At 64.2% G+C, this 15,708-nt stretch overlaps 1 protein-coding gene across 1 annotated transcript in view; it reads left to right on the top strand.

Annotated features, from left to right (window-relative positions):
* Positions 1-15,708, top strand: part of Ogfod3 (2-oxoglutarate and iron dependent oxygenase domain containing 3) — a 21,556-nt gene extending 5,848 nt beyond the window's left edge. The window contains 8 exon segments of the mRNA XM_042696574.1: positions 529-604; positions 1,579-1,621; positions 2,682-2,746; positions 3,193-3,249; positions 9,543-9,654; positions 9,656-9,697; positions 13,258-13,381; positions 15,413-15,708. Of these exon segments, the coding sequence (XP_042552508.1) occupies positions 529-604; positions 1,579-1,621; positions 2,682-2,746; positions 3,193-3,249; positions 9,543-9,654; positions 9,656-9,697; positions 13,258-13,381; positions 15,413-15,549 (656 nt within the window). The 3' untranslated portion in view covers positions 15,550-15,708.

The following is a 15,708-nucleotide window of genomic DNA, read 5'->3' as shown; positions in this document are numbered from 1 at the left end:
GGCTGGTAAGGAGGGCTTTTGGATGAGTATCTATAAGTGCTTAGAGTAGTGGCCAGCACTCAGTCAACAATGCTGTGAGGCCCGGCGTTGGTGCCTCACGCCTGTAATTCTAGCTGCTCAGGAGGCTGAGATCTGAGGATCATGGTTTGAAGCCAGCCCAAACAGGAAAGTCCATCCAGAGTTCAAGCCCCAGGACCAGCAAAATTAAAAAGAAAAAAAATGTCAGTTCTGCCTGGTGAATCAACCCTCAGGTGTCCGCACTGGGTAGGGAGACCCTGTTCTAAGTGCTCAAAGGTGCCACACGAGGGCTCTGGGGTTCCCAGTCTGGGGTCAGCCCAGCCACGGAGCAGCTGCTTGAAACCTGGGGTGCGTAAGGGGGATGAGCACCCCGCATGGGCACGGGCCACGGCCCCTCTGGGAAGCTGTGGCCCACGATCTGCCGGGCATGCTGGCCAGGCCACACCCCCACACCCGAGGTCCCGAGAGGCGGGCTGTGGAGGTCACGGTCCCCGCTGCCGTCGCCCGCAGGCTGCACCCCCAGGAAGTGTGGCAGAGGCATCACTGACGTGGCCATCTCCAGGGAGGAGGCAGAGCGCATCCGCAGGTACCTGGGAAAACGGGGCTGGGCAGGGGACAGCGTTAGTCATTCCCAGGTATTTCGCGGAATTGTGTCACGGGCTCTCGAGGACAGAGCTCAGGCTTTCTGCTCACCTGGAGGAGAGGCCCTGGCCTGCGGTGATGTCATTGCTGAGGGAATGTTCCAGCAGCCTGGCCTCCTTCCCAAGGATTCACCCGAGCCCTTGAGGGACCCCCACTTTCCTGCTGAGGCAGAAAGTCATTAGACAATAATTCAGCATCTGCTCTGAACCCTGGGCCCTGGCTGCCGGCCGGCCTCACAAGGCCCTCCACAGCCGCATGAAAGCTCTGGGCGCCCAGTTTTCCTCGTTGAGGTCTTTTTTTCTTTTCCTTTTTTTTTTTTTTGGTCCGGTCGTGGGGCCTGAACTCTGGGCCTGGGCGCTGTCCCTCAGCTCTTCAGCTCAAGGCTAGCGCTCTACCACTTGAGCCACAGTGCCACTTCTGGCTTTTTTCTTTTTGTTTATGTGGTGCTGAGGAATCGAACCCAGGGCCTCAGGCATGCAAGGCAAGCGCGCTACCACTGAGCCACCTTCCCAGCCCTCGTTGAGACCTTGACAGCAAGGTCTTGCAGGATTGTCTGGCCGGCCATCAGGCTCAGAGCGCATGTGGCCTTGACTGTCCTCACGCCACACGTGCGAAGCCTGCCCAGGCTGCACTCCTCCCCAGCACTCACCCCGACTCTGCCCGTCTGTGAGCCTCCTGAGCACCCGGCCCTCTATCCACCTTAATGTCAGGAAGGGAGCCTGCTGTCCCTGAGCCCGGCGGGGAGGGGCGGGGAGGGGGGACACACACACCACCATCTTGTACCCTCACTTAGCTCTGAAAGTTGAAGCTTTGGTCATTTTTGTTTTCATCGTGAATGTTAACACTAAAATCGGCCTGGATTTACCTTGCTACTGGATTCTGTTTGCTGTCCTGATTGAGGGTCTGTTTTCCCTGCAGTGTGGCGGAGAAGGGGCTCTCCCTGGGAGGATCTGACGGAGGGGTGAGTGTGGGGGCTCCTGCCCCCAGGGTTTTTTTTTTTTTCTTTTCTTTTTTTGGTCGGTCGTGGGTCTTGAACTCTGGGCCTGGGTGCTGTCCCTCAGCTCTTCAGCTCAAGGCCAGCGCTCTACCACGCACTCTACCACTTGAGCCACTGCACTACTTCCAGTTTTCTGAGTGGTTTATTGGAAATAAGAGCTTCTTGGACTTACCTGCCCGGGCTGGCTTTGAACCTTGATCCTCAGATCTCAGCCTCCTGAGTGGCTGGGCTGACAGGCGTGAGTGCCAGCGCCCGGCTACTGCCATTGGTTTTTTGTACATTCTAACTTGGCGCTCTCTGGAGGGTCAGGGTCCTCGAGGGCACCTGTGCCTCTTTGCTGTCTCGGCCTGGCCACAGCCACTGTCCCTGCCACGGCCCAGGGCCCTCAGACACTTCCTTGGGGCATCTCAGCCTGCCTGGCTTCCCGTCCCACGGGCATTTTAGACACTGCAGGATGGGGGAAGGAGGGAGCTGGTAAGGGTCACGGGGAGCCTCCAGTCTGTGGAGCTGCAGCTGTCTGAGAGACAGAAGCGGACAAAGCAGACTGCAGGAGCCAGGAAGTTAGGGACAGGGTCACAGAGGGGTGCAAGGGGTTGGGGTGAAGAACATCTATGATCTGCTGAGCGCCGGGGCTCACGCCTGCAATCCCAGCTACTTGGGATGCTCAGGTGCTGTGGCTCAAGTGGTAGAGCTCCAGGCTTGAACTGAAGAGCTGAGGGACAGCGCCTAGGCCCAGAGTTCAGGCCCCGCAGCCAACAACAACATAAAGGGACTATCTATGATCTCAGATGTGGGGTGGTCTCCCTGCACACCACACAGCTTCAGCTCCATGGGGCCTGGGGAAGAGGAGGGCCTTCCGTTCCGGGGGTACTCCCGGGCCTCCGGCCAAAGGCCAAGGGCAGACGTGTCTGCTCAGACAGCCCTGTGCACCACGCTCGCCCAGTGTTGGGAGGCATTTTATGGTGGTGGCTAAATTTTAAAGTGACCATCACCCACTCTCTTCCCTGACAAACATCTTTTCCAGGCATCCATCCTGGACTTGCACTCAGGGGCTCTGTCTTTTGGGAAGCACTTTGTGAATCTGTACCGGTAAGAAGCTGGGGTGCAGGGGCCACGGCAGCATGGTCTGGGACACAGAGCTTTTGAGCCACCGGCCGGGCCCTCCTCTGGGCTCCTAGTCAGGGACAAACTCGTCAGGAAGGAGCCAGACTGTGTTCCCCAAGCTTTAGAGGAGTCTGCAGCCTACACGGGGCTTCCCAGGAAACAGTGGCCTGCCTGGGCGGAGGGGTGGGGGGAACAGGAGGGGAGGTAGGCCCGAGGGCATCAGCTGTGAATTCCCTCCCTCTCTCCCTTCTTCCTTCCTTCCCTCCTTCTCTCTCTTCCTCCTGTTCCTCTCTCCCTCCCTCCCTCCCTGCCTCTTCTTGAGGAAACTCTCTGAGTTGGTGAGGACAGGTTGGTGTCCAGGGACTTGCTGGTTAGCTTGAGGAGAGACCAGTAAACCATCACCTCCGCTGGTGCGCCTTGTTTTTTCACAGATACTTTGGGGACAAAGTACAAAGTATCTTCTCTGAAGAAGACTTCCAATTATATCGGTAAGGAGGAAGAGAGGGAGTGGTGCTGCTGGCCTCTGCCACTGGGGGGCTGTCTGTGGTGTGGGGGCTGTCTGTGGTGTGGGGTGCTGCTGTCTGTGGTGTGGGGGGCTGTCTGTGGTGTGGTGTGGGGGGCTGTCTGTGGTGTGGTGTGGGGGGCTGTCTGTGGTGTGGTGTGGGGGGCTGTCTGTGGTGTGGGGGCTGTCTGTGGTGTGGGGTGCTGCTGTCTGTGGTGTGGGGGGCTGTCTGTGGTGTGGGGGGCTGTCTGTGGTGTGGTGTGGGCTGCTGTCTGTGGTGTGGTGTGGGGGCTGTCTGTGGTGTGGGGTGCTGCTGTCTGTGGTGTGGGGGGCTGTCTGTGGTGTGGGGGCTGTCTGTGGTGTGGGGGGCTCTCTGTGGTGTGGTGTGGGGGGCTGTCTGTGGTGTGGTGTGGGGGCTGTCTGTGGTGTGGTGTGGGGGCTGTCTGTGGTGTGGTGTGGGGGCTGTCTGTGGTGTGGTGTGGGGTGCTGTCTGTGGTGTGGGGGCTGTCGGTGGTGTGGTGTGGGGGGCTGTCTGTGGTGTGGGGGCTGTCGGTGGTGTGGTGTGGGGGGCTGTCTGTGGTGTGGGGGGCTGTCTGTGGTGTGGGGGCTGTCTGTGGTGTGGGGGCTGTCTGTGGTGTGGGGGCTGTCTGTGGTGTGGGGGCTGTCTGTGGTGTGGGGGGCTGTCTGTGGTGTGGGGGCTGTCTGTGGTGTGGGGGGCTGTCTGTGGTGTGGTGTGGGGGGCTGTCTGTGGTGTGGGGGCTGTCTGTGGTGTGGGGGGCTGTCTGTGGTGTGGTGTGGGGGGCTGTCTGTGGTGTGGGGGGCTGTCTGTGGTGTGGGGGGCTGTCTGTGGTGTGGTGTGGGGGCTGTCTGTGGTGTGGTGTGGGGGGCTGTCTGTGGTGTGGGGGGCTGTCTGTGGTGTGGGGTGCTGTCTGTGGTGTGGGGGGCTCTCTGTGGTGTGGTGTGGGGGGCTGTCTGTGGTGTGGGGGGCTGTCTGTGGTGTGGTGTGGGGGGCTGTCTGTGGTGTGGTGTGGGGGCTGTCTGTGGTGTGGGGGCTGTCTGTGGTGTGGGGGCTGTCTGTGGTGTGGTGTGGGGGGCTGTCTGTGGTGTGGTGTGGGGGGCTGTCTGTGGTGTGGTGTGGGGGCTGTCTGTGGTGTGGTGTGGGGGCTGTCTGTGGTGTGGTGTGGGGGCTGTCTGTGGTGTGGTGTGGGGGCTGTCTGTGGTGTGGGGGGCTGTCTGTGGTATGGTGTGGGGGGCTGTCTGTGGTGTGGGGGCTGTCTGTGGTGTGGTGTGGAGGGCTGTCTGTGGTGTGGGGGGCTGTCTGTGGTATAGTGTGGGGGCTGTCTGTGGTGTGGTGTGGGGGCTGTCTGTGGTGTGGTGTGGGGGGCTGTCTGTGGTGTGGGGGCTGTCTGTGGTGTGGGGGCTGTCTGTGGTGTGGGGGCTGTCTGTGGTGTGGGGGCTGTCTGTGGTGTGGTGTGGGGGCTGTCTGTGGTGTGGTGTGGGGGGCTGTCTGTGGTGTGGTGTGGGGGCTCTCTGTGGTGTGGGGGCTGTCTGTGGTGTGGGGGGCTGTCTGTGGTGTGGGGGCTGTCTGTGGTGTGGGGGGCTGTCTGTGGTGTGGGGGCTGTCTGTGGTGTGGTGTGGGGGGCTGTCTGTGGTGTGGTGTGGGTGCTGTCTGTGGTGTGGGTGCTGTCTGTGGTGTGGTGTGGGGGGCTGTCTGTGGTGTGGGGGCTGTCTGTGGTGTGGGGGGCTGTCTGTGGTGGGGGGGGCTCTCTGTGGTGTGGTGTGGGGGGCTGTCTGTGGTGTGGGGGGCTGTCTGTGGTGTGGGGGGCTGTCTGTGGTGTGGGGGCTGTCTGTGGTGTGGTGTGGGGGCTGTCTGTGGTATAGTGTGGGGGCTGTCTGTGGTGTGGGGGCTGTCTGTGGTGTGGGGGGCTGTCTGTGGTGTGGTGTGGGGGGCTGTCTGTGGTGTGGTGTGGGGGCTGTCTGTGGTGTGGTGTGGGGGCTGTCTGTGGTGTGGGGGCTGTCTGTGGTGTGGTGTGGGGGCTGTCTGTGGTGTGGTGTGGGGGGCTGTCTGTGGTGTGGTGTGGGGGCTGTCTGTGGTGTGGGGGCTGTCTGTGGTGTGGGGGCTGTCTGTGGTGTGGTGTGGGGGCTGTCTGTGGTGTGGTGTGGGGGGCTGTCTGTGGTGTGGGGGCTGTCTGTGGTGTGGGGGGCTGTCTGTGGTGTGGTGTGGGGGCTGTCTGTGGTGTGGTGTGGGGGGCTGTCTGTGGTGTGGGGGCTGTCTGTGGTGTGGGGGGCTGTCTGTGGTGTGGTGTGGGGGCTGTCTGTGGTGTGGTGTGGGGGCTGTCTGTGGTGTGGTGTGGGGGGCTGTCTGTGGTGTGGGGGCTGTCTGTGGTGTGGTGTGGGGGCTGTCTGTGGTATAGTGTGGGGGGCTGTCTGTGGTGTGGGGGCTGTCTGTGGTGTGGTGTGGGGGCTGTCTGTGGTGTGGGGGGCTGTCTGTGGTGTGGGGTGCTGTCTGTGGTGTGGGGGGCTCTCTGTGGTGTGGTGTGGGGGGCTGTCTGTGGTGTGGGGGGCTGTCTGTGGTGTGGTGTGGGGGGCTGTCTGTGGTGTGGTGTGGGGGCTGTCTGTGGTGTGGGGGCTGTCTGTGGTGTGGTGTGGGGGCTGTCTGTGGTGTGGTGTGGGGGCTGTCTGTGGTGTGGTGTGGGGGCTGTCTGTGGTGTGGGGGGCTGTCTGTGGTATGGTGTGGGGGGCTGTCTGTGGTGTGGGGGCTGTCTGTGGTGTGGTGTGGAGGGCTGTCTGTGGTGTGGGGGGCTGTCTGTGGTATAGTGTGGGGGCTGTCTGTGGTGTGGGGGCTGTCTGTGGTGTGGTGTGGGGGGCTGTCTGTGGTATGGTGTGGGGGGTTGTCTGTGGTGTGGGGTCTGTCTGTGGTGTGGGGGCTGTCTGTGGTGTGGTGTGGGGGCTGTCTGTGGTGTGGGTGCTGTCTGTGGTGTGCTGTGGGGGGCTGTCTGTGGTGTGGTGTGGGGGGCTGTCTGTGGTGTGGTGTGGGGGGCTGTCTGTGGTGTGGTGTGGGGGCTGTCTGTGGTGTGGTGTGGAGGGCTGTCTGTGGTGTGGAGGGCTGTCTGTGGTGTGGGGGCTGTCTGTGGTGTGGGGGCTGTCTGTGGTGTGGTGTGGGGGCTGTCTGTGGTGTGGGTGCTGTCTGTGGTGTGCTGTGGGGGGCTGTCTGTGGTGTGGTGTGGGGGGCTGTCTGTGGTATGGTGTGGGGGCTGTCTGTGGTGTGGGGGCTGTCTGTGGTGTGGTGTGGGGGGCTGTCTGTGGTGTGGTGTGGGGGCTGTCTGTGGTATGGTGTGGAGGGCTGTCTGTGGTGTGGGGGCTGTCTGTGGTGTGGTGTGGGGGCTGTCTGTGGTGTGGTGTGGGGGCTGTCTGTGGTGTGGTGTGGGGGGCTGTCTGTGGTGTGGGGGGCTATCTGTGGTGTGGGGGCTCTCTGTGGTGTGGGGGGCTGTCTGTGGTGTGGGGGGCTGTCTGTGGTGTGGGGTGCTGCTGTCTGTGGTGTGGGGTGCTGTCTGGAGTCCCCCCTTGCACTCGGCTCCACATGCATGGCTTGGCTTAGGACCCAGCCCACTGCTGTCTCCAGGGCCTGCTCTGCTGCTGGCGCTTGGGTTCATTTTATCCCTTGCGCCCACTGTGAACACATGTACAAGTAAGGGGACAGGGTGGGGTCATGTTTTGACAATGCTAAGTCCCACGGTTGCTGAGACAAAATGAGCATGGACGGAAGGTAGGTGGCGCTGTTTTCTAGTGGAGAGCAGAGCTTGACTGTCGCAGCGTGGCTGCCTGGCCCCCGTCCTCTGCACTCACCAGTCACCGCACTGGTGGGTCAGAACGCTGTGTGTCTCCGTGACGACCGAGTGAGGACCGTGGATGGCTTGCAGTGCTGGCGCACCTGTGAGCCAAGGAGAGCCACAGGTGGAAGGGCTGTGCTCTGCTCCTGTGGACTCGGCAGCCATCGTGGGGGAGACCCACCAGACGCCCAGGACTGTCGGGCAAGGTCCAGCACAGTCATCTCCCTCTTTATTTGGCAGCAAGGGAGTCTGAACTCAGGGCCTTGTACTTGTCAGGCAAGTGTTCTACCATGTGAGCCATGCCCTCGCTTCACAAGTGTAGTTCTTAGGACTGTCTGGTAGTTTAATTAGGCTGGGCATGGTGGTGTGTGACTGTAATCACAGCACTAGGAAAGCGAGCAGGAGGACTGAGAGGCCAGCTTCAGCGACTTATGATTCCAATACAGTCTGTGTGCACGGGCGTGTGTGCATGTGTTACATGTACACAGGTGTGTGGGGCACACACGCAGGCAGCTGTGTGCGTGTGTTACATGTACACAGGTGTGTGGGGCACACACGCAGGCAGCTGTGTGCGTGTGTTACATGTACACAGGTGTGTGGGGCACACACGCAGGCAGCTGTGTGCGTGTGTTACATGTACACAGGTGTGTGGGGCACACACGCAGGCAGCTGTGTGCGCGTGTTACATGTACACAGGTGTGTGGGGCACACACGCAGGCAGCTGTGTGCGTGTGTTACATGTACACAGGTGTGTGGGGCACACACGCAGGCAGCTGTGTGCGTGTGTTACATGTACACAGGTGTGTGGGGCACACACGCAGGCAGCTGTGTGCGTGTGTTACATGTACACAGGTGTGTGGGGCACACACGCAGGCAGCTGTGTGCGTGTGTTACATGTACACAGGTGTGTGGGCACACACGCAGGCAGCTGTGTGTGCGTGTTACATGTACACAGGTGTGTGGGGCACACACGGGCAGGTGTGTGTGCATGTGTTACATGTACACAGGTGTGTGGGGCACACACACAGGCAGCTGTGTGTGCGTGTTACATGTACACAGGTGTGTGGGGCACACACAGGCAGGTGTGTGTGCATGTGTGTTACATATACACAGGTGTGTGGGGCACACACGCAGGCAGCTGTGTGTGTGTGTTACATGTACACAGGTGTGTGGGCACACGCAGGCAGGTGTGTGTGTGTTACATCTACACAGGTGTGTGGGCACACACACAGGCAGCTGTGTGCGTGTGTTACATGTACACAGGTGTGTGGGCACACACGCAGGCAGCTGTGTGTGCGTGTTACATGTACACAGGTGTGTGGGCACACGCAGGCAGGTGTGTGTGTTACATCTACACAGGTGTGTGGGCACACACACAGGCAGCTGTGTGCGTGTGTTACATGTACACAGGTGTGTGGGCACACACGCAGGCAGCTGTGTGTGTGTGTGTTACAGGTACACAGGTGTGTGGGGCACACACGCAGGCAGCTGTGTGTGTATGTTACATGTACACAGGTGTGTGGGCACACACGCAGGCAGGTGTGTGTGTGTTACATGTACACAGGTGTGTGGGCACACACACAGGCAGCTGTGTGCGTGTGTTACATGTACACAGGTGTGTGGGCACACACGCAGGCAGCTGTGTGTGTGTGTGTTACAGGTACACAGGTGTGTGGGCACACACGCAGGCAGCTGTGTACGTGTTACATGTACACAGCGGTGTGGGGCACACACGCAGGCAGCTGTGTGTGTGTGTTACATGTACACAGCGGTGTGGGGCACACACACAGGCAGCTGTGTGCGTGTGTTACATGTACACAGGTGTGTGGGGCACACACGCAGGCAGCTAGCTGTGTGTGCTGCCTTTAGAGACACACTAACCTGTGAGAATTTTCTTTCTGGTGTGCTGTGGACCTGGCTCTGTCCAGCTTCTTGAAGCAGTAGCAGCTGTGTGTGGGGAGGGGTGCTGAGCTTCTCCTTGGGCGCCCCAGACACCGGGTCACACAGCTGTCCCTGCAGGGATCAGCACTCAGGCGCTGGTCTCTGTCCTACCTGCCCTCAGCTTGCCCAGCTCCTGGGCCTTGCCCCGGTCACAAAGAGGCCCCAGCACTGCTGGGGGCCTGGGGGCCCCGGGGCTGTGGCCACCCCACAGCTGGCCACGGGGGGGTGCGCAAAGGTTGACGCGTGTGGACCAGGGGGGCCGGGCCCCGCGTGCGGGGGGAAGGAGGGGTCCCCCTGCAAAGGCCTGCTGTGGCCCCAGCCCTGCAGTCTGCTCTGACATCTTTCAGGGTGGATTCTGGATCCAGAACATGTGGCTGAAAACTAAATGTCTGGGCACACGCTGTGTGTCAGGTGTCTAGGGACACGTTCTGCTGCCCTCTGCTCTCTGGGTCCAGGACCAAAGCGTCCCCCGAGGCCCGGCCACTCAGATGGCACCTGTGCTCCACAGGGACCTGCGGCGGAGGGTCCAGCTCACCATCGCCCATGCCTTTGGCGTCAGTGCCTCCTTGCTGCATCTCACCAGGCCCACCTTCTTCTCTCGCATCAACAGCACAGACGCCCCGGACGGCCCACGATGAGTACTGGCACGCACATGTGGACAAGGTGGGCCAGGCCTGGGGGGGTGCAAAGGTGGCCGGGCCCCGGGGGGGGGGGGGGCGCAAAGGTGGCCGGGCCCCGGGGGGGGCGCAAAGGTGGCCGGGCCCCGGGGGGGGGGGGTGCAAAGGTGGCCGGGCCCCGGGGGGGGCGTAAAGGTGGCCGGGCCCCGGGGGGGGGGGGTGCAAAGGTGGCCGGGCCCCGGGGGGGGGGCGCAAAGGTGGCCGGGCCCCGGGGGGGGGGCAAAGGTGGCCGGGCCCCGGGGGGGGGGCGCAAAGGTGGCCGGGCCCCGGGGGGGGCGCAAAGGTGGCCGGGCCCCGGGGGGGGCACAAAGGTGGCCGGGCCCCGGGGGGGGCGCAAAGGTGGCCAGGCCCCGGGGGGGGTGCAAAGGTGGCCGGGCCCCGGGGGGGGGTGCAAAGGTGGCCGGGCCCCGGGGGGGGGGGGCGCAAAGGTGGCCGGGCCCCGGGGGGGGGCAAAGGTGGCCGGGCCCCGGGGGGCGCAAAGGTGGCCGGGCCCCGGGGGGGGGGGGTGCAAAGGTGGCCGGGCCCCGGGGGGGGGGGGGTGCAAAGGTGGCCGGGCCCCGGGGGGGGTGCAAAGGTGGCCGGGCCCCGGGGGGGGGGGTGCAAAGGTGGGCCAGGCCCCAGGGGGGGGTGCAAAGGTGGCCGGGCCCCAGGGGGGTGTGCAAAGGTGGGCCAGGCCCCAGGGGGGGGTGCAAAGGTGGGCCAGGCCCCAGGGGGGGGGGCGCAAAGGTGGCCGGGCCCCGGGGGGGGGGTGCAAAGGTGGGCCAGGCCCCAGGGGGGGGCACAAAGGTGGCCAGGCCCCAGGGGGGGGGTGCAAAGGTGGGCCAGGCCCCAGGGGGGAGCACAAAGGTGGCCGGGCCCCGGGGGGGGAGCGCAAAGGTGGCCGGGCCTGGGGGGGAGCGCAAAGGTGGCCGGGCCTGGGGGGGAGCGCAAAGGTGGCTGGGCCCCGGGGGGGGTGCAAAGGTGGCCGGGCCCCAGGGGGGGTGCAAAGGTGGCCGGGCCCCAAGGGGGGCGCAAAGGGGGGCTGGGCCCTGCAGGGTCGGGGAAGGGGGTCCCCCTGTAAAGGCCTGCTGAGGCCCCAGCTCTGCAGTCTGCTCTGACGTCTTTCAGGGTGAATTCTGGATCACACACAACACACACATTCCACCACACACACACATACCACACACACACCACACACATTCCACCACGCACACAACCCACATGCCACACACCACACATTCCACAGTCACACACCACACATGTCACACACACCACACACTACACACACCACACATGCCACACACCACACATTCCACACACGTCACACACCACACACACACCACACACGTCACAGACATACCACACACGTCACACACACCACACACACACCACACACACCACACACCACACATTCCATACACGTCACAGACACACCACACACGTCACACACACCACACACACACACACCACACACTCCATACACGTCACACACACCACACACGTCACACACACACACCACACACACCACACGTCACAGACATACCACACACGTCACACACACCACACACACACACGTCACAGACATACCACACACACACCACACACCACACACGTCACAGACATACCACACACGTCACACACACCACACACACACACACCACACATTCCATACACGTCACACACACCACACACGTCACACACACACACCACACGTCACAGACATACCACACACGTCACACACACCACACATTCCACACACGTCACAGACACACACCACACACACCACACACGTCACAGACATACCACACATGTCACACACACCACACACACCACACATTCCACACACGTCACACACACACACACACCACACACGTCAGACACACCACACACGTCACACACACACATACCACACACACCACACACGTCACAGACACACCACACACGTCACACACACCACACACGTTCCACCACACACACCGCACACGTCACACACACCACACACATTCCACACACACGTCGCACGTCACACACACCACACACACACACCACACATTCCACACACGTCACAGACACACCACACACGTCACACACACACATACCACACACACCACACACGTCACAGACACACATACCACACACGTCACAGACACACCACACACGTCACACACACACACCACACACACCACACACGTCACAGACACACCACACACGTCACACACACCACACACGTCACAGACACACCACACACGTCACACACATTCCACACACACATCACACACCGCACACACGTCACACACACACACATCGCACACATTCCACACACACGGCACACACACGGCGCTCCCGGGCGCCGGGGTCCGGGCCCGCCCGCAGCCGCCCCCGGCCGCCCGCAGCCGCCCCCGGCCGCAGCCGCCCCTGGCCCGGCCCCGCCCGCAGCCGCCCCCGGCCGCAGCTGCCCCCCGGCCGCCCGCAGCCGCCCCCGGCCGCCCACAGCCGCCCCCGCCCGCAGCCGCCCCCCGCCCGCAGCCGCCCCCGCCCGCAGCCGCCCCCGGCCGCCCGCAGCCGCCCCCCACCCGCAGCCGCCCCCGGCCGCCCACAGCCGCCCCCGCCCGCAGCCGCCCCCGGCCGCCCACAGCCGCCCCCACCCGCAGCCGCCCCCGCCCGCCCGCAGCCGCCCCCGCCCGCAGCCGCCCCCGCCCGCCCACAGCCGCCCCCACCCGCAGCCGCCCCCGCCCGCAGCCGCCCCCACCCGCAGCCGCCCCCACCCGCAGCCGCCCCCGCCCGCAGCCGCCCCCGCCCACAGCCGCCCCCGCCCGCAGCCGCCCCCGGCCGCCCACAGCCGCCCCCACCCGCAGCCGCCCCCGCCCGCAGCCGCCCCCGCCCGCCCGCAGCCGCCCCCGCCCGCAGCTGCCCCCGCCCGCCCACAGCCGCCCCCACCCGCAGCCGCCCCCGCCCGCAGCCGCCCCCACCCGCAGCCGCCCCCGCCCGCAGCCGCCCCCACCCGCAGCCGCCCCCGCCCGCAGCCGCCCCCGCCCGCAGCCGCCCCCGGCCGCCCACAGCCGCCCCCACCCGCAGCCGCCCCCGCCCGCAGCCGCCCCCACCCGCAGCCGCCCCCGCCCACAGCCGCCCCCGCCCGCAGCCGCCCCCGCCCGCAGCCGCCCCCCACCCGCAGCCGCCCCCACCCGCAGCCGCCCCCGGCCGCCCACAGCCGCCCCCGCCCGCAGCCGCCCCCGGCCGCCCACAGCCGCCCCCACCCGCAGCCGCCCCCGCCCGCAGCTGCCCCCGCCCGCCCACAGCCGCCCCCACCCGCAGCCGCCCCCGCCCGCAGCCGCCCCCGGCCGCCCACAGCCGCCCCCACCCGCAGCCGCCCCCGCCCGCCCACAGCCGCCCCCACCCGCAGCCGCCCCCGCCCGCCCGCAGCCGCCCCCGCCCGCCCGCAGCCGCCCCCGGCCGCCCCCGCCCGCCCGCAGCCGCCCCCGGCCGCCCACAGCCGCCCCCGCCCGCAGCCGCCCCTGGCCCGGCCCCGCCCGCGGCGCCGGGTGACGGCCGCCTGGCGTGTCGCCGCAGGTGGCCTACGGCTCCTTCGACTACACCTCCCTGCTGTACCTCTCCGACTACCTGGAGGACTTCGGAGGAGGGCGCTTCGTGTTCATGGAGGACGGCGCCAACAAGACGGTGGAACCCAGGGCCGGTAGGGCTTGCGGGGCTGTGTGCGCGTGCGCGTGGCCCTCGCCCGGCGCAGTGACCTCCACCGCAGTGACCGCCACGCGTGCACGCGCACGCCTGCCGCAGGCCCAGGCCAGTGTCACCGCTGTGGGCGTGGCGTCCGTGACGGAGCGCGGGCCGTGTCAGGCTGGGTGCCTCAGGCTGGGTGCCGACTGACTTTACGCAGCAGGGCCCCGCCCACGGCCCCACTGCGGCCCCGCCCACAGCGCCACCGAGGCCCCGCCCACAGCTCTACCAAGGCAGGGCCTGCCAAGCCCCGCCCACAACCCTGCGGAGGCCCCGCCCACAGCCCTCACCACCCCCCCCACCCCCCCACCCCCGTCCGGCGCTCACCCCGAGTCCACTCAGCGTTTTCGCGGGAAGTGTAAACCCCTGCGCTTGCCGCCGCAGCCACCGCGCCACTTCCGGCTTTCTGGTGGTTCATTGGCGATCCGAGTCTCACGGACTTCCCTGCCCGGGCCGGCCTTGAACCGCCGTCCTCCGGTCTCAGCCTCCTGAGGCGCTGGGCCCGGGGCATCCCAAAGCCATTTCCTGTATGTCGCAGTGCAGCGTCGGTGCACGGCCATCCGGGCTTGTTCCTTAGCGAGGTGGGGCCTGCGCCCTGAGGTGGGCGCTCGCCCGGGCACGGCCCAGGCCTGGCTGCTGCCCAGGTGGAAGGGGCAGGTGACCTCCCCTTACCTGAGGCCTCAGGGCCTGCTGACGGATGGCTTCCTGCCTCTCCCTGGCCCTCCTTTGTCCTTTGCACCATTAAGCAGCCATGCCAGGTCGTCTGGGCGGAGGGTGGAGGGGACAGAGCGGGAGGGCAGGTGGGTGGGCGGTGCAGGCACACGGGAGTGTGAGGCCACGGTGGACGGGTCTCATGCTGGACCGCGCCTGGGCTGCTAGTTCTGACCTCTAGAAATCAAGGACAAATGTTGTAAACCACAAAATGGAAAGCGTTGACTCCAGATCTCCATGGAAAGAGTGCCTTGGCCGGCCCGGGTGGGTGCAGGAGTCCCAGGCCTGACCGTCTCCCTGGAGCTGCTCTGGGTCTCCTGTTTCTTTCTTTCAGGAAAAAGCATAGCACCACTGCTTTGCTGTTCCTAGGCTGCTGATGCCTAGTGTGCGGTACTTGTTGGGGTGAACTTTTTGTCCTTTTCAAAGGTTTGGTTTAATTGCAAATATGAAAGGCAGGGCCAGGTGCCGGTGGCTCATGCCTGTAATCCTAGCTACTCTGAGGATTGTGGTTCAAAGCCAGCCTGGACAGGAAAGTTCGTGAGACTCTTATCTCCAATAAGCCACCAGAAGACAGGAAGTGGCGCTGTGGCTCAAGTGGTAGAGCGCTCGCCTTGAGCTGAAGAGCTGAGGGACAGCACCTGGCCCAGAGTTCAAGCCATGGCCAACAAAAAACAAAAACAAAAAAAGGCGGGGATGCCACTTCCAGCCATAGCCTTGGGAGGGAAATGGACTCAGCTCAGAATCTGGGAGCCAGGCAGGCAGAGGCCCTCTGGGATCTCAGCATTACTTAAAGCGTTGTCCTGGCTGAGGGGAGTACCTAGCAAGGCTTACCATCAAAACAAAACAAAAACCAGAAGCAGGGGGCTGGGAAGACGGCTCAGGGGTAGAGCGCTTGCCTCACATGCATGAGGCCCTGGGTTCGATTCCTCAGCACCACAAACACAGAAAAAGCCGGAAGTGGCGCTGTGGCTCAAGTGGCAGAGCGCTCGCCTTGAGCTGAAGAGCTGAGGGACAGCGCCCAGGATCAGAGTTCAAGCTCCATTACGGTCAAAAACAAAACAGAAAACTCCAGCAGGGCCAGTTAGCTGCTCAAGCCAATAAACAGAGTCCCTGGAACCAGAAGCTTGGCAGGGGTGCGGTCTTCCAGCACCCTGGAAGCAGCTGTGAGAAGCACTGGCTGCTTAGGGCAGCGGTTCTGGCCTGTCTGGCCTGTTGGTGGTTGCTGCCCTGTTCTTGGAGGGCCTGGGGGTCACCTCTTTCTCCTCCCTCCCTCTCCCAGGCCGGGTCTCCTTCTTCACCTCTGGCTCTGAGAACCTCCACCGCGTGGAGAAGGTGCGCTGGGGCACGCGCTATGCCATCACCATCGCCTTCACCTGCAACCCAGACCACGGCATCGAGGACCCGACACTTACGTAGTGCGGTGGGGGGGCAGGCGCCCCTGGCCCCCAGCATGAGGCTGCACCCTGGACCAGCCTCGGCCCCTGGCACAGTGCCTTACACTGATCTGGAGTTGATTTGCTGACCTTTTAATCTTTTCATCTGTGGATAAATTAAGGGATTTGCTTTTTCGCCTCA

The sequence above is a fragment of the Dipodomys spectabilis genome, unplaced genomic scaffold, assembly GCF_019054845.1.
Source record: "Dipodomys spectabilis isolate Male_0828 unplaced genomic scaffold, ASM1905484v1 ptg000208l, whole genome shotgun sequence".
Classification (NCBI taxonomy): domain Eukaryota; kingdom Metazoa; phylum Chordata; class Mammalia; order Rodentia; family Heteromyidae; genus Dipodomys; species Dipodomys spectabilis.
Note: the sequence above shows the minus strand (reverse complement) of the source record. Positions and strands in the feature narration are given on the sequence as shown.